This window comes from Antennarius striatus, chromosome 15, assembly GCF_040054535.1.
Source record: "Antennarius striatus isolate MH-2024 chromosome 15, ASM4005453v1, whole genome shotgun sequence".
Classification (NCBI taxonomy): domain Eukaryota; kingdom Metazoa; phylum Chordata; class Actinopteri; order Lophiiformes; family Antennariidae; genus Antennarius; species Antennarius striatus.
The window spans coordinates 11,831,877-11,855,896 of record NC_090790.1 but is presented as its reverse complement, the minus strand read 5'-3'; the positions used below and the strand labels follow the sequence as shown (position 1 = coordinate 11,855,896).

Here is a 24,020-nt window from a genome sequence, read left to right as displayed (position 1 = left end):
ATAATACAAAGGTTAGTCTATCATGCTGTAATAGACAAAAAACACACCAAAACTGAAAATTATGACTTCTTTCCAAGAATGAAATGTGAAGCTATTACAGAATTTTAGAATAAACTAATGTTATCATATGACTTTCAAGTGTTTAATATAAGTTAATGTCTTTAATAGTGCAGTGTTCACGGTTTTTTCCCAAATAATGAAAATTAATAAACAGTTAAAAGGATAACATCTTAAGTAAGACAGAATGAATATAAGGATGCTCTTGCTTTACATTAAAGCCACTCATACATATTCATAAGTTAAAGTTTTAGTATATTCAGCAGTCAAAAGACAAAATGATTTATCTGTCATTAATGAACGCATCTCTTCTATGTCTGTGTAGCTAAATGTCTTTCCTATAACTTTGGACTCAACAACTACAAAAGTCCACGAGAGACAAAAGTTACTCAAATCTTTTTTATTTTTAAAGCAAGAGAAAACAAACCTCCCTTTTACTTTAACATCAGGCACCAACACCATGAACCCAAATCCAAGTCAGATTTGTAAAAGGCTGAGATAAAACATTTATTTTAGGAGTGTATTAGATGGTTTTTATATCAACTACACACAATTTAGGTGCATTTGGGGAAGGAACTCTCCTTAAAGTGCAAATGAGTTAACATTTCATTTCAGAGATCAAAAGTAGTAATTTACTCTGCATGACTTTCTAATCATGTTTGAATACACACACACGCACGCACGCACGCACGCACGCACGCACGCACACACACACACACACACGCACACACACACACAAACCAAGCATTCTTTTCATTAACATCCCTTTAAAACACAAATAAATACATTGTCCTGAATAAAACCACAAGACGAGGAAATACCCCATTTATACAGTATCTATAGCCAGGATAAGATGTGGACTTTATTTTACAAAAGGACTTTAATTTACAAAAGGAGGCAAAATTCACATTAAAAAAAAAAAGTAAAACAGAAAGTATTACAATTTATTCATGCTAAAACAAAGATTTATGTGCATGCTGGAGCACTACGAAGGAGAAGACAAAAGCAGCATCGTCATATCTGTGCATACCTTCACAAACAGAGGAGACGTCTTTCTTGTTGCTTTTGGTCTGATCATAAATAGACTCATTCCTAATCCACCAGTGGGAGAATATTATCTGGGGCTACTCCTATTTGCAGAGAAAAAATAGATTCCCTCTCGCCATCTGCGCCTGGAAGGAGCCTGACGAGACCCAGCAGAGGCAGCAATCAGTTCATCAGCAGCTCAAACACTGAGTAATGACTGCATGTATGTCTCATGCTGAGGCTTGTCTGTGCAGAATCAGCATCAGCAATGTATATCAACATCGAGTCAAGTGTGGAATTAAAATCAAAACGGATAAACAGATAAGATTAATTTACTCGTCATTTAGTCAAAAAATTGTTCCTAACTGAATGTTGTGTCCTGAGGCAAGAAATTAGAAGAACGTTTTATTTAAAAGTAATCTTCCTGCAGATGAGCTGCAGTTAAAAACAGGTCAAAATAAAGATAATATTCATCTGATCGATTTCTCACATTATATATTTAGTTATTTTGACATATGTACAGTTTTCACCAGGGGTAAAAACAACCAGTCAATATGTGATCCTCCATTCCTTAACCATTGCTGTCAAGGTGCCCTTGTGCAAGGCAGCAAATGCTAAAGAACATGACGGGCTGGAAAAGAGTTAAAATGTTCAGCTGAATTTCTCCTTTAAACAAGAGGGCCAAGGCTTCAATCCATAAATGTTACACAGTGCAGCCAGAAAACTGCCTGCTTTAAATTGTCAGAAGTCAGAGCATCCCAGGGGAAACACAACACAACTACTTTTGAAACTATTTTCAGAAACATGTGGGTCACTCTAAGCATTGCTACAACGACCCCCGCTAACACAGGAGGCTAAGCTCAGGGCAAGGTGGTACTGATGGCTATAAAAGGCAGTCAGTGGAACGGAAAGCAGCTCTGGGCAATCACCTCCCACAGAATTGCACTGGCACACTTTTTGACACATTTTCTTCTCTAAAGCCCCAGGCTCGAAGCTCCAGTCTGTCCTCCTCTTCGTCTCTATCATCTTCCTCTACTTCCCCCTCCTCGTACAGACTGGGCTCCTCCACTGAAGTCTCCATGTTTGGGTTGTAGCCACCAAACGCCTGCGCCTCTTTGTATTCATAGATGGTGGGGAGGCTGCTCCGTAAACCGAAGCGGCGCCTCAGGGCCACCAGGAGAGGCTGTGGGACGGTGAAAATGTCCACGTTGTTGCCCAGGTCCACCCAGGCCAGACTAGGGAACTTCTTAGGATCCTTCACCGAGTCTGTGAGGTCTTTCAGGATGGCCAGCGTCAAACGATTGCCGTTGACTGCTAGTATGGTCAGTTTGGGCAGGCAGCTGAGGCAGGGCAGCAGCAGCCGTAGACTCTCATCCTGCAGTTGGGTGAAGCTCAGGTCGACCGCCGTCACCACGTCGCCGATGCTTTGGAGGTAGAATGCCACACGATGGATGTCTCGGCCAGACAGCGGGATGCTTGACAGGTTGACCACATCGCCAGTCAGTTTCTTTTTAAGGGTGGTCTTCAGACTGTTTAGAACAGGAGACAAAACATTTGGATTACACTACGGCCATTGGAAAAGACGAGGTTTGTTCTTTTGTGTGGAGATTCTCAGTCATTTGGGGCAGGGCAGATCTCTGTGTTGAATGAAGTCACCTGGACTTGTGACCACACTTGTAAATTAGGGAGAAAGAAACAACTACTCCACAAGCAGATGGTGCAACATAATTTTGGGTTTCCTCCTCAGGAAACTCAAATCTTTATGTGACCATGAGGAGCAAACAACTCAACCGTCATCTGAATGACTACCAGGTAATTCCAACCTCATTGGGGTGGGAGCCCTTAATCCACACCAATATGACTGGGTTCCATCAACTCTCATTATGTCTTAACAACCCTGAACCCCCACCCCCCCCACCCCCAACTAGGTTAAGTATCTGGAACTCCTCACCAGATGTCTGTTGATGAGAGGCGAAATACCTTTAAGTTTTCCTACTAGTCCAGGTGACGTTTCCAGCACAGAGATATGTTAAATCTTTATATAGAGTGAGGCACCGGATGAATGGATGGATATTTATTTTTAACTTTCTTTAACACTGTAAAACAACCCATGAGTAGCTGAATAGCCGCTTTGATGGTGCACAGCATGTTGGAATTAAAATAATGTTTAATCATATAATTCTAATAGTTATAAAGCACTGAAACTATCCGCCGAATCCCATTCGAGATTAACATATTTTTTTGGAAAATAGTCAGATACATAAAGTCAACGGATTAAATGCTTTTATTATTAGGTTTTGAAAAGCAAAACTCTTTTGCAATGCAGATTAAATGGCATTTTCTAAATATAAAAATTACGACTACAGTAAAAACATCAATTTAATGTGGGATTTGAAAACACATCCATATGGAACCCCTTCTCATCACAATGCTGAATTAATAACTTTTGCTGTTGGTGTACTTTGTGAGGTTGTCGATTTGAAATGTTCCTTAATGGCATCCCAAAGTATAGGGAAGGCTGCGCTCGGCGGCACGCTCCAGCAGAGAGTACCGAATCGATAATGCAAAGAAGACAATTTGCATTTAAATGTGTGCCGGCTGAAATCCCCTGAGTTACAAATTTTGTCTCTGTGGCTGAATGCCTACCTAAAGACAACAGTTGTTTCAGGTTTGAGCACAAACAACTATCACAGACTGGAAATAGATAAATGAATGATTAGGAAACACTTTGAACAAAGCGAAAAGTGCCAAACAGAAGTTGCTATATCAACTCTTTTTATTCAAACAGGTTTGAATGTATTATGTAAAAATTAGGTCACACAAATCTCGAGTATTTGATATATTTATGAAAAAAGAATTTAACTAGCACACATAATACCGTAGGTTTCCCTATAGGTCTCTCTCTGAAGCAAGAGTTTAGCATTTTGGAAAGCACAATTTAGCTCTGCATGTACATAACTTTATTTAACTCAAAATGAAAACAGAATCAGAAATCTCTTCTTTTATATTGAATTCAATCTTCTCTCTTGTCATAACCTACATTGCCCAAATTACAACAAACATCACCAAAAACAATTCTGTGGAAGCTTGATGTGTTACATTAGCGGTTAATGGGGCTACGTTAGTCTCAAGCTGACATTAAGTTTTAAAAGTTTGCTGTTCCTCTCACTAGGAGTTCAGAAAGAACTTCACACAACATTTACAAAAGTACTTTACATTTGCTACAAATAGCTTTCTATGTATTACATCAACGGTGTTAAACTTTAGGTATAGTTACTAATATTGGAAAAGAATAGAAATAATACCCACCTGCCGGCACCAATAACATTTATTAAAATAAGATATTATATAACAGCATACGTAGCGTGTATGTTGCAGGTTGCCTTGGGAGAGAGCCCTGTTAACTAACTCCACCCGCCTTCAGTATTCAAATGATGCAATGTTACATAACATCTCATTTAAAAAAGTATTATTCAAAATCTCAAACTCTTCATTTCCTGCTGAGATAAAATTCATCTGATCTATTGTGCAAAAAAAAGACAGGAGGATTAAAACTTATATGATAGATGGATAAAACACCATTATTGGACAAAATTCCAGGAAACGAGGCCGAGAAAAAAAGTGATAATCCATTTAAATCCAAATGACTTCACTTAACAGGTGTGTTGAGAATCCATCGTAATAATACTGCTGCAGCTATCACACCTGACAGTTTGAAGAATTGTACTCCTTGCTGACTCTGATAGTACTGAAACAAAATGTTCCCTCTGCACCTAAATGGAGTTAAATATGCATAGGATGGCTGATAAGGAAGCTGCATGCGTGTCAAGGCAGCGCGGGGGAGAGGAAAGCCTGCTGCAGTGCAGTTCTGTTGTTACTGACGTGGAGATCTGAAGACAATCACAAAAGTCAAAAAGTAAATATGACTATTTTCTTTAACTTTTCCATGGCGTATTCTCTCTTTCATTTGCTTTCACTCCACCCGTGATTATCCCTGCATCTTTCCCTTCTCTCTGCTCTCTGAGCAGCATGCACTCCACACATACTGTATGTCACTCCACTCAGTTAAGGGAAAGAAAATGATCAGTAGCACCACACCAGGGCTGATTATTGATTCCAGTGGGAGGCTATAACTCATTGCTCCCTCTTTAATTTCCTCATCCTTCTTCCTTGCCTCTCACTGTCTTTCTTACTTGTGGCATTCTTTAGTTTTGCTTTTTTTCTCAGAGCCCTTCTTGTTCTGAATCTGATCTGTTCAAGCATTTGTTTTCACACCGATTTGTTTATTCCAATGATTCCCTCCCCAGGGAGCCTTCAGATGTCCTGCGTCTGAGTCAGAGCTTGTGAGACGATCAACAGGGTATGCAGCAAGTAGTCTGTTAAAAAGAGATATATTTAGCCTGAACAAAATTAAACATATTTATGAATTTACTGTCAAGGTTTTAAAGGAGGAGCAGCACGGAGGTTTTTAAAGGGGTAACAGGACGAAGGGTCTACAGCCATGATAGCAGCTCTGCTATATAATAAGAATGTGTAGCAGGTGGAATGTTTATCATGTTAACCATCCTTATTTCATTTTTATTTCACATTTAGCTTCTTAGCAACTGGTAATTATCCATGAACATAAAGCTGACGCTAATGGGAAATTCAGCAGTTTTTCAATATTTGCTATTATATTGTGTATTCTAGCAAGTAAATTGTTGATATGACGATGCCGGCACTACAGGATTATCACAACAGGATTATTACAGGTCATTCAAACAGGAACAAACAAAGAAACTTTGAGCTCATGATGCCAATTAAGTCCTCAAGATTGAAACCTTCTGCATTAACCACATTTCAAGGGGATCCATTCATTACTCTTTGTGCTCAGACTGACATTACAATCCACATTTGATTAAAAATTTAAATAGTTACATAGTCATCAAAACCGCACACTCTCAAGCGAAATCTAATATTTGTTTTTCCGCATTTGTTTTTTTCACAAATCTCATAAATCACCAGCTGATTAACAAATAAATGTGAATTCATTTAGTTGCCATTAATAATCTGCTCACTGCGTAATCGTTCTAGCGCTCAAACATTAGTGAATTGAGTGCAGCTTCAAATACGCCGGAGGTCTGACCGCAGCCTCTTGGCAACGCTCACCGCTGTGCAACTTTTGCACTTTACTGTAATGAAAGTGATTACGAGAATCGACTTTGTTCACTTGGATTCATTTATAGGGGGGGTTTTCCAACTTCTACTGGAAGTCCCACTCGTACCCGTGTTGCTGTGTTGGAATTGGAAGCTCTTCCGTGGCTGTTTTCAATCGGCCTGAGTGGGTTGAGGAGTCAGAGGGGGGGATGTGATCTGTTTTTAACAAGACTTCTCCCCTCTATAGCTGCTGCCATTTCTGGCGCCATGGATACAGTTTCCCCTGCAGGTGGCTCTGGTGGGCAAAGGCTTAGGGGAATCAAGAGTATTTCTAAAGCCCCTATGCACACAACAGTCCATCGGCATGAACAAAATGTGTCATCTCCCTTTCTCTGATGCGACTGCCATGCTTGTTGGAAGTGGTGCATATCCTCTTGGACCAGCTGAGACACAAACAAATTCAAAATGTAGTCTGACCCACATGAGCACCATCTGAAACAAGAGCATCCTCTGCATCAGGACTCATTTGAGAGCGTACAACGGAGGAAAAGGCATTTATTGATGTTCCCCAGGAGCAGCTGATACAACTGTGCAGGAATCTAATAAGATCCGACTCTCATGTGTCAAACTATTGGCTGTTTAAATGTGGGTTCAGGCAGGCTGTCTAATTGCTTTTCATAGCATGGCTTCCTCGGGGATGTTGTTAACTTTTACACACTGAACAAGAATCCTTGGTGTTCTATAGTTATGTAAACCCCAGAGGTAGGAACTAAAACATCTGGGTTTTGGCATTAAAATGAAGCACAGGCGAAGAAATGGAGCGTACAGAAAAGGTCAGAGTGAAAATAGTTGTACGTGTTTTAACAATAAGAAACTGTGTTTTGAGTGACGTGTTGCTGTAGGAATGTCTCGGCCTACATGATGAAACATCTGCAGTGAAAACCTAAATCTTCTCCGTCTAATTTCTGATCATATGTGTTGGTTGCATGAATATTTCTTGTATTGTATACAATCTGTGACATGTGGAATCATGTGTCTTCACCTGAGCAGCAACACTTTCTTGCACCTTCAGCTGCAACAAGTGACATAGCCTCATTTTTGTTTACTAGCATCGCCTCCAAATTGATTTTAAAATTGATTTTAAGATTCCTCCCCTCAGTTTTGACCTTTAATCTTGGGTCCTGCAGAAAAACTCTACAAATACTCCCTTAATCTAAAACTAAAAGCAAATTGTGCTTCTGAGTCTTAATGTCTATAGGGCTATGAGTTTGATTTTGAATAAAACTTGATATAACCAATGACTGCTGAGCCATTCTGGTTCAATATTAAGCTTTATTATGCTTTATTGTTCACTGCTATTCATTTTGTGTCACTGGTTCCTTGACTATATGTTACAGGTCATGTGAAGCCAACTGATTTTTATATTAATTCATTTTCAAACCCATGCCTGGACTCAGTCAAGCTCCTTCGACGTAACAAAAATTAAATGTCTGAGCTGGTGAGCTACAGTTTCATCATTCTCCCGTTCAGTTTCTGCCGATGCAGCCAAACTCTCCAATCCGAGTCACTCTGCATTACTGAGATAGGTGGCTGGTAGGTACTGAGAAGGTTGAGCGAACTTTGTTTTACACTACAATACAAGGGGAATGGTATATTAAAAATGTTCTGTCACCACTGTGAGTGTTAAGAGCAAACAGCAGGAGAAACTTGTAGTCTGTGTTCCCATATAGAATACATGTTCCACTTCATTTCCTCTCATGAATCAGTAATACATCAAGAGACACGGAGAGCGCTGAAGGGTATGCGCCCGTCCTCATGTTCATTTACTGTGGGATTAAATATAATAATGAGTCTTGTAAGACAACCTGATTCTATTTTTCGGCTGATGAGTCACTCTCTTTCTCAGCAGCTCTCTGTGATCACTTCCCCACAGCCACTGGAGTTACAGTTAAATGATTTAGATTTGATGATACAGGAATACTTGTAAAAGATGCCAAAAGTCAATATGAACATAAAATTCACGTATATGCATGTAATATCATTTTGTAAAATGATATTGGCAATATTTAAAACTATACCAACCCATGTCTGTTTTGCTGAGCTAACCAACCGTCCTGTAGATTCACCTTTAGCTGATAGATACGATGTGGTATCTGCAAAAAAATTGCAAAAATGTATTTCCAAAACTGTAACAATTAATTTAGTGTGTCTAAGGCAGGTAGCTAAAAATATGAAGCAATATGACCTTCACAAATTTAGAAGTAGGCAAGAAAGGCAAACGGAGGACCCAAGAGACACTCTTAAGGCTTAAGCAGCAGATCATAAAGACACTGGCTTATTAACTTTATATTGACAATCTGAACTCATTTTAAATTAAATAACAGTGGCACTGGTGATTGATGTACAGCTTATTAGCAATATTGTATTATGGAAGTTTTCTCACTGGTCCAGGTTTAAAATCAGTGACATTTTCAAACATGCATATCAAAGCTCTTTTTATGATCCGGGCTTTGACTTGGCCACTTCAGAACATCCACTTTGTTGTCTTTGAATCATGTCTGAGTGGGTTTTGTTGGATGCTGGGGGTCATTGTCTTGCTAGAAAACAAATCTTCTCCCAAGTCGTAGTTCTCTTGCAGACTGAGTCAGATATTTTTCTGCCTTCATGTTCCCGTCTACCTTCAAGCCTTCCGGGGGCCTGATGCTGACAATCATCCCTAGAGCGTGATGCTGCCACCGCCGTGCTTCGCAGAGGAGAAGGTGTGTTTCTAGTGAGATACGGTGTTTAGTGTTCACCAAAACTAACATCTAGTCTCATCAGACCAAAGAACCTTCTTCCAGTTAACCTTGGTGTCTCCCACAAGTCTTTGACCAAATTCCAGGTGAGATTTCGTAAGAATTTTCACTTGTCTGTTCTCTTCTACAGCTTTGAATTGTGAGGATCCCAGCAACAGTAGTTCTATGTACTCCTATATGAGCTATTGAAGCCTTTATTTGATTTGAAAAACTACCATACTCCTTCCATTTCTTAATGTTGGATGTCACTGAACTCTGCGGAATGTCCAGTGAGTTGGAAATCTTTTTGCAGCCATTTCCTGCCTCGTGCTTATATAATGATCTTGAACAGCATGTCAGCCAGTAGGACACTGTCAGTAATACAAATTCAAATAATGCATACTGCTAATAACAGCACTGGAGAAACATATTGGACTTGGTCTACAGACCTCTGGGATTGGTCCGATCGATGTCTGCTTCATCAAAGCTTCGGTCCTGACTTGTTTGGCCCTCAGATAGATCTAAAGCTGTTTTGCCTCCAGGCTTCTGTATAATGCATGCGTGGTACTCTACCTTAGCCATGAGAGAGCCTGCAAGGGTCTAATGTACAAACTCAGTCCTGAACAGTGAGCTGCAGGTAATAAAAAAAGCCCTTTCTGTTTCTGTTTTCTTTTTAAATCTATTTCTTAATCTGATCGTGCCTTAAGGCTCAAGCCTAAGGCAACAGTGTTCAACATTTCCTCCACAAGTTTGTTTAACTTGGATGGGTTTTAGCAAAACGCACGCATTGGTTTGTTTTAATGACACACCTTCACTGTCATAAGATGAAGTAAAATTTCCAGTATGCTGCAATTTACAAGACAAATCCTTGATCTTTCATGGGGTGTGGAGTGTGTTTTGTGTCATTTGTTCAGACTTTGGGGCTGCTGAGTGCAATAAGCAGATACTCCATCATGTATCTCTCACAGGTTCTTTGAAAATGAATACTGAAAACATGTCAAACAGCACAGACAGAAGAGACATGTCTAAATATGAACCGAACAGCCGAGAGCAAGCAGGGGGGAACATGTGATTAAATATTCAACCGAAATAGAAAGATTATTCTTTTTTATGAGCTCAGTTCACACCAAAAATAACAGCCCGACATGAGCATTTATGCTGTGCCAGTGATTATAAAAGCTCTCCGTACAGAATGTAGAGCAACTGTGCAGTGTGTAAAATGCAAAATGTACTCCGCAGTTGAGCTATAAATTCCCATGATTTGATTCAACGTGACAAGCTAGATGCTCTGGAGAAAATATACGGTGATGGAATGCATCGAAAAACAGTTTGAATTACATAACAGTGTACAATAGCCAACGCTCGCTGCTGCAGTACCATGCACAATTATGTGCACAATTATGAAGCCAATATTAAAATGCAGGGCTTCAAACACAGACCGAGGGTCTTGACCAATCTTTATTTTTTTAAATTCTCAAAAGAGAGCCTTATCTTAGATTTAGAGTCAGATATCCAATCAGTGAGAGGTTAACAGAGGTTCAATCCCTAGATAATAACCCAAGCAGACTTGCAATGCTTTTATTTCAAGCAGCTCTGCTCAAGTTCTTTTTTTAATATCTGTTCCTCCAACCTTGTGTTTACCGATCAACACAATGAACCCCATCTAACTATTTCATTACAGGTCCATGCCCTGAAGACTGGAGCGGTGGATGCTGAGTATCGCTTCGCCTTCCCCTCATCATAAAGCATCTGTGTAATGCAAAGCCCTCAATTATTCATGCACAAGGATGGTGGCTGGTTTCTTGAGCCTCTATTAAGATTGGAGGTCAAACAAAAAGCAGATTGAGCACCACTGAGTGGACGGTCAGAAGGAAAATCCATCTGTTAATGGGAATACGACCAGAGAAAGCAGAGACGACTGTAAATTCAAAAACATAAATTCATATTCTCTCCATATTTTTGCATCGTGCTGTTCGATATGTACCCTTGTCTGATGAGGTTCAGTGAGACAGAGGTCAGGCGTACTCAGTCAGAGGACGGTCGGCCCTGCAGTGCTCACCTCAGGGGGGGTGACTTGGCTCCAGAAATAGGCCATACACTTGTTAAAGGAGGATGACACATGGCGCAGCATACAGATGTCTCGAGTACAGCAAACATGTGAAAAATTAATATTTACATTTCTCCAGAATCTGTGCAGCAGCATCCTGAGAGAGATCATGTATAATCAGAGTAGATAATGACTATTATTTAAGCTGAGAACAAACTGAACTGTATGAAACTGTTTGAGTCGGTAAAGACAAACAGATCTAATGTGACAGATTAAACGTATGGTGTGTCATTTCTGCCTTTAAGGGGTCTCTTAATAAGAAGATTCATGTGGAATCATGGGAGATGTTGTCTTAACAGATGAATGGCCACCATTGCATGCGAAGATTTATGCAAAGGCAAGTTTTAAAATTTCAACCATTTTACATTAAGTTACATTCTAGACATTCTTTTCCTTTAAATGCCAACATGCTCCAGTGAAATTAGACAATTTAGACAAGGCCTGGAATATTTGCACAGTATAATAAGGATAATGTGCTGTATAATTATAGAATGTGTGTGTGTGTGTGTGTGTGTGTGTGTGTGTGTGTGTGTGCGCGCGCGTGTGTGTGTGTGTGGAGGGGAAAGCTTCAAAGATTAGAACACATTAGTCTGAGTAGAACATTGAGAAACTAGAGCAAAACAGAGAGAGAGAGAGAGAGAGAGGGCACTGCTTTGATGATTAGCTGGTGAAAAGCTGTCCTAAAATCTAGAGGTATAGACCTTGAAATGGAGCTCAAGTTAGTCAGAAGCACTCAGCGCATTACACTGACGTCTGAAAAAACCTCTCACAGCTCAACCCCATTGCCTTCTAGCTGGGATGCCTCCATGGCTTTTCACTGGCCGATGCCTTCCAGCATGTCATTCAGGAACGAGAAAGGATGAAGTAACACAGCACTTGAGGAAATTAGCCTTTGAGCAAAGGGCTGCGAACGAGCACAAAGACGAAGGACGAGATATTCGTGGTGGTACAGTCAACCGTGTGTGTGAAAATTAGAGCGATCAATGAGAAAGAGACTTACTTTACCAGACATTCTGTCAAACAAAGACTCACACATTTCAATTTCAGAAGGGCAGCGGTGGGGGGCGGGATGGGCTAACATTGTCAAAGGCTTTCTAATATTATATTCAATGGGTCTGATAGACACATGCACGGAGTGCAATGGGGTCATTGCAGACTTATTCCATGGAGTGGGTTTTGCTTGCATCCCTGTGTGGTGATGATGTTGTTCCAAAAATCCAACCTCATACAGCACCATCCATTCATCACTACTTTAACCCCCCACCCCCCCCCCCCCACCCCCCCGGGCGCAAACAGGGAAGGCTGATAAATAAAGAGATAAATAAATAAAGCTTTGTATCTTGGTGGTCATTATTTGAAACTGAAGCCAGTACAGCCTCAAGGAGACGGTGTGTTGTTGTTATGTAGACAGCAGCGTTGTTTCTGTGCTCACCAGACTCCATCAATAAAAGTGATCATAAGACAAACGTCACCTTGGTGTTTATTTCATTACAGCATTTGTAAAATCATAAAAAATGTCCTTCTTTGAAGAAAGGTAACTTGTTTTAAAGAAGACAAACTAATCCATTGAATAGTCTTTAACTGAATAAACCAAACACTTGGAGTTACTCCCCTGCATAAATCTGGTTCTGTTGATTATTGTCATCGCTGGGAACTGTTGCATAAGAGAATAATAAAGCCAAGATGTGATGAAGTTACCGGTTGGACATGAGGTCAAGTGTGTCACTAGTTTTTATAATAGTGTTGCTGGTGTTAAATGTTAGCAGTGCCTGTTAACAGAAGAGAATGTGGACCACGTTTTGATAGCTGCTAACATGCTATTGTTCCTGCTTCAGTCACAATGAGTTCAGGTTTTATATGAGGATTAAACTGAAGGAGAAGGGATTTTAGTCTGAACAGTGTGAGGTCAAACATCAGCTCACTCTCACTCTGCGGATGTCACCGGCCTTAACCACCACGACCACCACATCTTTCCTGACCTGCACACACGACGAGCTCTTAAATCTCTTATTCTGCTGGATGGTGTTGTCACTGCTGACTCAAATAAAGCCGCTGTCTTCTTGGATCAGAGTCATTTCTTTAAATGTTTGCGATCGCTGCCGTAATGATCTTGTTTCAATTTCTTCCTTGCAGTAAAGACGAGTAATGAAATAGCGTGTGCAATCAGTCTAATCGCTTCAGACCGAGCTGGAAGGACGATTTTAAAGTGATAAAAATATGATCTTGATTAATTTGAAATTCAATGCCAATTATAATTATATTTAAAAAGTCCTCTGGGGACTCAACTCTGTCTCTCTGAAACCGAGGAATGCAGTTTCAGAGTAAAAAATCTAATTGCCTCCTCGATCGTATATTAGGTGCGACACACTTGCTTTGCAGTCATAGCGTCGTAAAAGCAAACCAGGCAGGAGCAACAAAGCATGAATCTTGATTTATGCATATCCTTTAAGGGATTCGCAACCAACGGCATCTATTTTCATTTTACAACAATAAAATATAAGCCGTCATTGAAGAGCAGGCTGCAGCACATTTGCAGACGGATCAAACAGACTTGTAGCAATGCAATTCACCATGTGCTTTTTCATTTCTACAAGTGAAGAGATGGAATCCACATCTGAAGAAGCAAGGCTTCAAGAAAAAAGGGAAATACATGACTTCTAATCAACAAGCTCACAGTGATTCTGCACCCCCCCCCCTCTTTTTCTCTCTCTCTGTCTGACAGAGCGTTTCCCCAGAGCCTCGGCTCAGACTGCAGAACCGTTCTGTGTGGCAACTGTTGAACAAAATGGACTCTTACAAGGAGGAGAGAATAATCCCACAGGAAAAGATGGGAGGAAGAAAATCAATGCATGGAATAGAATTTAAAATAGCAAAGAATCAAGAGGACTGCAAAGAAAAAGAAAAGAAGGGGAGCAGGCCGACAGACACACACACACACACACACACACACACACACACACACACACACACACACACACACACACACACACACACACACACACACACACACACACACACACACACACACACACACACACACACACAGGCCAAGAGGGAGAGAGGAAATGGAGAAAGATGGGTTTGGGCTCATGAGGAGATCAATAAGAGTTGGACGTTTTAAACACCACAAATGGAGTCGCGACGCTTCGCGTTGAACATAGACGTCGTGTTTCACACAGGAAGGGGTCTGTCTGTCGTCTGAGGGGCTGCAGCTGAGGCTGGGGGAGACACTGAGCTTTGCTAATGAGCAAATTGCAGGAGTCTGCCTTGTTGTTCTGTTCAGGGTTTTTTCCAAAATATTGCAACCAGGAGACAGAGGTGAGAAGTTAACTCAAGCTGGCAAAAAATATTTCAATCTGGGTTAATTGCTCAGGGAGATGGAAGCTCATGATCATCATTAGAGATTTTTTTTTGTGTGTGTTTAATAACGTCTCCACAAATGTACCTGTTACTGGTGCTCTTCAGGCGAGCTGTGGATCAGACAACACAACATCAAGGAAGGGTTCGGTCGGATTTGTTTGTTTGAATCGAGATGTCCTTTGTTGTGACTGGAAAATGTAACTTTAAAAATGTCCCCAAGCAATTTATGAACACAGAAGATGAGTTCGGAGGTGAGGGTTTACTTATTCATGACGTCACGCCCTTCAGCAGAATGACGTGGACATTCAAATTCTGCAGCAATAAGGAAATCATTTCCACAAATCCTTTAGGATTCTGTATATACTTTACAAATCTGACTGAATTAGAGATATTTGTTGCAAAATTCAACATTCAAATGAAAGAACTCACCTGAACCTGCAATAATTTGCTTAAAAATTCCTTATAAGGATAAGAACAAAGTACAAAGATGATCTCCTTGTTATTCAAGTGAACATACATTTTTTAGAGGTTTTAATGTTGAAGTTTACCGTTATCTTGAACACAGCATTAGTCATGACCCTAATCTACATGTATTGGGTTACAAAAATAAAAAAAACAAATGACAAAAAAGTATTCTTTTTTTTTTATAAATAGCCTTTTTTTTTTTCTTCCTTCAAGATTTATTATGATGTGGCCAAATTCATTTGAGAACAACAGCTTGAAATATTTACAAGTGGATTTCCAGAGAAAAAAAAATACAAGCAAACACAACATATACAGTACGTGTCAGTTCAGAGACCCGATAGCATTTGTATTCAACAAGTGGAGCACACGGCATTATAACGCCCTATGGCTAGTACTGTCCCTGTGGCTTAGAGAGATGGAATGGATATTCTACCTCTCTAAGCCACTGCAGCACAACTAACCTCGTGTCAGACTCTTCATTGTAAGACTCAGCTGATGATATTCTGCAGAACACATCCAGTCATTCTGCATCGTTGGTGTCATGTTGCTTTCCACCTCAGAGATAATGTGCATTAGAGAGAAATTATATATCATCATAGAATCTAACAGCTGTCCAGAATAACACAACTATGTGAACACTGTTTTTCTTCCAATCTTTTCAATTTTCTTTAGAAGTAAATGAGAATGGCTGAAAAAAGATTGATGTGTTCCCAGAAAGTAATAATTTCAACCACGAGCCTCAATTAACTATCACTGACTTATAACCTTGAAATAATGCCTACAGTTCTTTCTAAATCATGTAACTGAGAGGAAGAGGATGTGCTTGCTGTGGCAGAGACTGCTAATGGTTTGGTAGCAGGGAGGAGACACTCACCAGGCCTGAGATTTCCTCCTGGGTACGCTTTGTCTCGTCCACTTGGAGTGAGGGGTAAGATGGTAAATCAGCTGACGGCAAATCTTGTTGGTGGACTTGAAGGAATCGGTCTCCTGTGAGTCCCAACAGATGATGGAGACAAATATCAGCAGTTTATCCAGAAACAATAAACCGTGCACATGTATATTTTAAATATGATTCATTAATGCTGAACACCTCATCTCAGCGTCTTTCTACAAACTATAAATGAACTTTTTTTTTTCCTTCCTCATTTGAATTCCACATCAAACCATTCATTCATTTGCTCTCCCTATTGCTCCACGTCTCTCCTCCCACTTCTCTTTTCTCTGCTTTTCTTTTCTCCCTTCCTCTGTTGTCAAAGGCTTTAAATGGAATGGGTTGCACCGAGCTGGGTAAATCTAATTAATGGTACAACATGACAACAAGAATGAGGCAATGTGGCCGGAGAGAAAAAAGACAGGGGCAATTTACCTTAAGCTGATTAACCATTCCTGCTGCCATTTCTTTTCCTGGGCGACAAACAAACACAGCTTGTACTTCAAAAACGTTCAGCGCCGCTGAATGCGGCCGTTCGGGTGACTGGACGCGGTGTTAAAACGGCACATAATGATTTCAGTGAGGAACTATTCTTATAAAATGTGTGTGGTCTGGAGGAATTAGTCAACAAATATGCAGAGGTTAATCACAGTCCTGCAGGGGATCCAAACACATCAAATTAACTGCCTGAAACTGATGACGATGAGCTTAAAAATATTCACAAATTATGTATCTTTTAGCCGTCAGTGTGCCCTTGACTGTATGTGATAAATAAATCTCAGCTTGATAGAAACTACTGGCCGTGGAGGCAGCTGCCAGGCCTTAAATCCAGCAAACTGCCTCTCTACATCCTCATCACGTCTGACACAGTATCCCGCCACGGGTTGCCCGCCAGTCAGAGATACACACAACGCTGCCAGCTCCTCACTTTCCCTTCCTTCCTCCTGGGCCTCTTCCTCGCTACTGCTAGCTGCATTAAGATTAGAGTTTCTTAGAGGTGATTATCGCAGGACACAGTAAATAAAACTAGACTGCAGTGACGGTATCTTAAGGCAACTCGTGTCTTCCTATAAGAGATAAGTGCAGACTTTAGATAAGCACAAAGGCTGCTGGGTTTGTTTTACTGCTACGCTGTTGTGTTTCACCCTCATCCCCTGGCCGGGAACGTTCTTTGAATTCTAATAACTTGAATGCTCTCCTACAAGTGGATGGAGTCAAATCCACTCCCAGTAAATGACAATTCTTTTATTTTCATTGGACATCTACAGTAGATATAGAGTCAAATAAAATGAATATGTTTGTTGAATTTGTTGTACAAACTAAATATACTGTTCTATACAAGTACTGATAGTTGATACATTTATTTCCGTGCTGCTTGTGACCTTCTTAACATCTTAGTCTGTTTAATGAGACATTATTGCGGTAAAAGTTTGATTAGATGTAATACTTATTATTTTGGGTTAAGTAACTGTTACGCTTGAGTTTAAAACAGTGAGTGCTGATTGGCAATACTATTTTGGAGATCTTTCTGTAAAGATCTCATTCATTGCTCTCATTCATTTCGTGAGGGTAGTGGAATAAACATTAAACCTGGACACGGGTGGTTCGTTTAGTTTGTGCTCTGAGTTCTTTTTGTTTGAATAATAATTACAGACATTGGCAAAAAATGATGAATAAATGTAAATAACACCTCACTTTTCTGAACACTTTGCTTTCTCAATAATTTTCTTACAGCTGATTTCACAACACTCAGTGGACTACACCAGCGCCGCTTTCTTCCCACCTGCCACCTGTCAGAGCTCACAAACAGCTCTCATTGTTCGTGCCGAAGCCACGCTGCCCCACAAGCCCGTGCTCCATTTACCCTCGCTGCCAGCCATCCCGACCGCAGCACGATGACCAATGGGCAGCGAACCATATCTTCAGTATGATACAACCAAGAATGACAACGTCATGCACCTACAGTTCACGGAGCACAGCCGGGAACCATTTGGCACTCTGCTGAAAGAGCACAGGAACAGCAGAACAGACAGACCTCATGGTGCCACTGCACCGTTGAACTTTGACCCCACGTCTGTCATTCATCCTTGATCTCTGCAGGGGTCCCTTTTGGAGCTGGAACTGACGATTAGTTCACATTTAAACCCCCAGATTGGAACATTTCCACATTTAAATTGAGTGACATGATAATTTAACCAGGATGTACAAAATTTATGTGATTATTTTAAAAGATCCTGCAAAAAAAATTTGTAATCTTTATTTAAATATTAAGTTTGTCACATTTTCCTGTTGCTGAGGCATTGATGAGTAAATCCCATTTCTTGGATACAAGTAGGAGTAATGGCAAGAATGACTTGAACCAGTTAATTTAAGGAAAACTTCTCAATTTTACCTTCTAACGTGTTAGCATGTTAGTTTTAGATGAAGACAAAATTATTGTTTCACCATTTCCAGTCCAGCTGATGGAAACTGGAGCATTATATTTGCTGTATTGACATGTAATTCTTCATCCCGTTGCTGCTGTATAATTAAACTCCCAAAAAAAAAAAAATCAAATTAAAGGGGACCTATTATGAAAAACACATTTATTCAGGTGTCTTCATATACATAGTGGTCCTCCCTAACCCTACCAACTCCTAGAATCTGGAAAACAAACGCTTCCTGCATCAATAAATATTTGGAATGTTTTGGAAATCATAACTGGACAGAATCAAAAGAAGAATCTTTGACGAAACTGGATTACTTTTGACTTCATACCTTTTTCGGACACTGCAGATCTCGTGCAAGACTGATCAGGAGCTCATGAGAGATGGGATCCACCAGGTTGAGAAAAGCTGCATTCTTATACAAAATGTCGTTGAGCGACGTTCCCTGGAGGCCCAAATCCTGAGAGGGAAGAACAGAAAAAAGAAAAAAAATCCATTCAAGTAAGATTAGAAGGAATAAGTCTTGAATTGAAGGGGAAAAAAAGTTATTTAAAAACACGAATGTAAGTCAGATTTAATCTAATATCCTAGTGCTATTTCATGAGTGGGTTATTGAAAATACAGTAGATAATCAGTGTCTCTTCGGTTTGTTTGTCGTCACCTTTAATGATAGCCTTTCATCAAGCTGTGAACTGATAAGGTTTTGCCATTGGATTGGTTGTTCACACCGGTAGCAGCGGATAAGCAGTGGGGAAGCTGCCGGTGTGCATGTGTGAATGAAGGGTGTTTATGTACACACACATCAAAGTGGTGTCATCTGTTCACTTTGGATGAAGGGAGTAAAAATCCTCCAAGTTCTCATTTGCAGCTTTTACCCATTCTCATAGAACATAAGGGAATAATAGTTTCCTGTCAATTCATGTATATCCTACCTCTAATCCTAATCAAGTAAATGACTTTTCCTGCACAGAAAGGTTCCATTAAAAAAAAGGGATCACAACGCATGTGTAGCAGCATTTGTAACACATCCAGGCTTTCACTATTTTTAGTGTTAATGTGAAAATTTGTAAATGCATCTGCATCAAGAACCGAATGTGTCGTTAACTGAAAGGTTACACTTTCAGACTCATCAAAACTGAACTAAAGAACAGCACAGAAGATGTGAATCACAATCATCCTGTATTCAAACAGCCATGCTGAATGAAAAGCACAGAACAAACATGTCAGATTAAACCAGCATCTGCATGTTTACCGAAACAGTTTAGTGATTTATATCATGTATAACCGTAAAGCTGTGAAGCTTAAGAGTGAACACTGTCAGCTGCAAGTGAACTGAGATGGCAAGCTGGTGTTGAAGCTCAGTAAAACACGCTCCGTACGCTTCTGACAGCCCGTCCACTGAGGGACACACTGAAGGAAGGAAGGAGAAAATGCCCACGTCAGCGTTTTCCCCTCCTCCAGCTTTTAGGTTGATTTATTACAGCGGAGCAACGTGGGATTCCCTGATGCTGGACTATCCTCCCAGGCTTCTCCCTTTCTGATAAACCTCATTTAGTGCAGACGGAAGGTAACACACGTGTCCGTAGATGAAGGCACAGCGATTATTTCATGATGGTAATGAGGATGCTCTAAGCCGCTGCTGCATCAGATGTTTGTGTACAGCTTTGTGGAGGGATTCACAGCCGAGAAATGAAAACAGAGGGGTTTTTTTGAAAATACACCCCTAGATCTGATTCTGTGGATTAATGTGACTAATTCCAAATCACATAGGCATGAAATGCTTTCCCATTTGTTGCTGACAGGATGCTTGTATTTGCATTCCCCCGTGCCGTCAGATCCTACCATGTCCTCATGGAAGCTGCATCTCTAATCAAACGCCCGTCTTCTCACAAAGTCTAAGCAGAGAGATGAGCTCTGATTTGCAGAACATCATCCCACACATGCAGTTCATTAGAATCCAATTAAATATATTGCACGCTGTGACAAATCCGCTGCTGCAGTTTGCTGCTTCAGTGTGAGAAGCATCACAGCTGTCAGGTGACGGACCTTACAACCCCACTTCTGTTTACTTTCATTTTGTTGGACTTCTGGACCAGTAGATGATATTAACTCTTGTCAAAATCTCATTACCTTAATTGCAATCATCTGCAAACTGAATATGTAAACTTTGCACCTCATATAAAAACAAATTGTTTTCTTATAAGGATTCACGGACAGCAGTCCCAATATGGTGATGAAAACGACAAAGTCAATATGTCAGAGTATTTTTTTCTTTCTCATGATCACCGTGTTGTTGAATTGGGGCCCATCCTTATTAAGATTATCACAGCAGCATTAGCAGCACAACACTGAACACTGGAAACAAGGAAAGAGGTGGGGAAGATAAGATGTTAAGACATTCACTCAACCATAATTAATCTACATGCATTGTTAAGACATAATCAATCATATATCCACCTATTTGAATATAATTGTGATGTTTACTTGGACATGTGTTCACTCAAACATGTCATCTTTTTATATAGTACATAATACTGTCACTATACTTAATGGTTCAATCATTGTTAAGCCATGTGTATCAGAGTCAGATCATTTAAACTTACTTTTCTGCATTTTCTCATATGAGATCAACACTGAATGTCCTATTCTTTAAGTAGTTAAAGGATGATAAAGGGTGCAAGTCCTGAATGTCAGAGTGTTCAGATCAGATAGCAGAAACCAATGGATAATAAAACACACAAGAGATGTTCTTTGTCTGTAGGAGGAGGAGGACAATTGAGGTGAAAACAGCCTCACAAAAGACTATAACTTTCACAGTATGGTTTACATTCATTGTTCTTCGATGATTTGACTTTCTCTAGGTAAGATGCTGTTGAATAGTTCTGATCATTTCATTCTGTCTGTTCTATAAACCTTGTGATTTGCTGAAATCTATGCCTGGTGCCATTTCTGGAGTAAACAAACACAATATTTTGGAACCTGAGGACCGGGGGACTCCGGCCTGCTCTCATTGGCCGGGTTATTTCCACTCTTCATGCTAAGCTAAGCTCCTAGCTCCATATTTACCCACAAGTGTGAGACTTAAACTCATGGTAAGAAGGCAAAGTAAGCATGATTCTCTAAATATTTTACCACAGGATCCACGTTAAACTTTTATCTGTCTTTTTATCTTGGTGCTCTTTATGTTTATTTGTTAGAGAGGCTGACAGAAAATGTGTAGATCTAAAAAACAAAAAACAAACAAACAAAAGCTTCAGCACTCTTGAAATGAATCATCTGAAGATGAGCACAAACACGTTTGTGTTGTGACAGTTAACCTTCACACGCTACAGAGAACACCTTCATTAGTGTCTTCCCTGTGCTGCACGTTGGTTACATGGACTGTGTGCAGCAGAGCGTAATTGATGGGCGTATTTGCGTATTCACTGTCTACTAATGAATATCTAGAAGATCTCAAACTAATTAACCTAATGGCCCAGATGGCAGATCTGGGCATGTTGATTCCTCTTTGTAATTATTTCCTCAATATGAAAGCAACATGTCCCAGCATCCATCAACTCAAGGTTATTATCTCCAAATTTATCCAACGTGGTGAAGATAAGCTGCTTGGGATATGGTGCCTTTAGTCACTATAAAGTATTATTAGTTACTTGGCTTCAGCTCCTATAACGTATCACAGCAGCGGTGCTTTCACGTTCAACTCAATTGAGAGTTGGAGAGACTGGTTTTTGCTTTGTGAGCAGTTTAAATATGGAGCCTCAGAAAAAAGCTGCCAGTGCACAAGACTAAAAAAATACACGTGTTGATCTTTAAAATCTTCTTTCCTGTGAGATGTGAGTGACAGCAGCACTGCTTTAATAAACAGGCAGCGACATATTAAAGGGAGCTATATGAATGCTATATCGGCTGCATCACACAAATATAAATACAATGAAGTTAGTATTTAATGCACACTTTTTTACACGCTGGGTTGGTATTTATTGAAGAGTAGATAAAATAGATTGGTCGTCAGTGCAGACCCACATACCATCTTCTTTGCATTGTTCCCTGTTTAATCTGTAAATATGTGTTTAATCTATGCAGCTGTACCATACAGATGGGTGGCGAGTTTTCATGAGAGAGGACCATCTTAAACGGAATCAGTTTTCAGAATTTCAAAACTGTTATTCTTTGATCAATCAAATTCCACAGCCAACAGAAGGTAATGAAAATTTGCGAATATCTGAATATATTCTGTTCTCTGTAGTCCAGACAGATTTTAAGAAAGTAAGGCATAAACAAGCGAATATGTTACACAGGAAGGTGTAATAGAAAAGAGACCTAACTGAGGCTGTGAGGTGATAAGGCTGACGACAAAAACGCATTTTCACATTTGCACAGTGGGAACCGGTTTGTGATGTTAAACAAAACTATATTTATACAGGAACCTATTTTGCATATGGGAATTTACATTTCTAACCCTTGTCCATATTGCAGGTTTCAAATGGAAGTGACCTTTATTCACCTATAGTACAGACTTCTGCGGTTGGTTTTGGTGTGTTTCCAAATGCGTGAGTAAATATTGAGTAAATATTCAGAGGACAAACTCGGTAAATAGTCATTCATGATTAGATTTAACAGGTGGTTGATTCAGAGGTTTTTTCCCTCACGGATTTGAAAGGAATCACTTTGCCACGTCCCCTTTAGTCAGAGACGTCCTTCCTGATAATTTATGAGAACTCGCAAAAAGTAGATGATTTATGGAAATTAAAGCCGAAAACATTTTGTAACACCTGACACCTGCAGACACACGTGCTCCATGACGTGAAGTCTTCCTCAAAATCGTGCCAGAATAAAGCTGTAAATGATTAATTGAGTGTTCTCTCACAGTTATGGTCAATACCTGTTGTCGGACAACGCACGTCATGAAAATAACGAGACAGCGTCGGAATTAAATGATTTTCTCCTGCTCCTGCGTAGTTTTTCCCCAGCAATGAAACCCGTACTGTCAAGCATCTGCAATAAATTTAACATTAAAAAAAAAAGGCAGTAAAAGGCTGCACACGATTTAAAACAAAACAAAACAAAATCAAAGTAAACTTTTTGCTTACGCGCAAATGCGCAAAGCCCTCACGTTTACGCTAAGAATGAAGCGCGCAAACGGAGCGCATTTATCCCCAAATTAACGTCGATCCTTTTTTTTTTTTTTTTTTACCTTCCTCAGCAGTCTGAGGACTTCGGCTGCTTGATCCGACTTCTGCTCCCGGAGGAGCCTCTGGATCTCTCGGATCCACGCCACCCGCCTGACGTACGGGCTGTGGTTGCTTTTCCGCAGCATCCCCGGGAGCTTGTCCGACCTGATCATCAGGGAGGTAAACAAGAAGTCTCTGCCGCCTCTCTCGGCTTCCCCCGGCGCGTCATTCCTCTGGCGTCTCCTCTTTGACAATTTGCTTTCCAAATCGAGACTTCTCTGTCTGCTCAACTTAGAACCCATCACTCCAGAGAAGATGCGTGTGTGTTGGTGATGAGACGGGATTTCCAACACGGGGCCAAAACATCACACTTAACTTGCATCGAGACGCGTCGAAATACTTGCACCCTCAGCGAAATAGTGAGTCAAAGTTCCACGAATCGGCTGAAGTGCAAAGCATCAGCCGGTGACGCCGTGCGCCCGGTGCTCGCTGTCGTCCCTGACGCGTATCCGTCCACGCGCCGCGCGTTGTGGCATCCTTTGCTTTACTCAGAGCTCGTGCGTCCCT

At 40.4% G+C, this 24,020-nt stretch overlaps 1 protein-coding gene across 1 annotated transcript; it reads right to left on the bottom strand.

The window, feature by feature from the left end:
- Nucleotides 1-895: 895 nt before the first annotated feature.
- On the bottom strand, nt 896-23,980 carry lrrc75bb (leucine rich repeat containing 75Bb). Its single transcript, XM_068334830.1, has 4 exons — nt 23,477-23,980; nt 18,614-18,742; nt 15,800-15,912; nt 896-2,612 (listed from the first exon to the last, which is right to left on the bottom strand). The coding sequence occupies exons 1-4, from the start codon at nt 23,753-23,755 to the stop codon at nt 2,009-2,011; spliced, it is 1,125 nt and encodes a 374-aa protein (XP_068190931.1). The 5' UTR covers nt 23,756-23,980; the 3' UTR covers nt 896-2,008.
- Between the last annotated feature and the right edge of the window lie 40 nt (nt 23,981-24,020).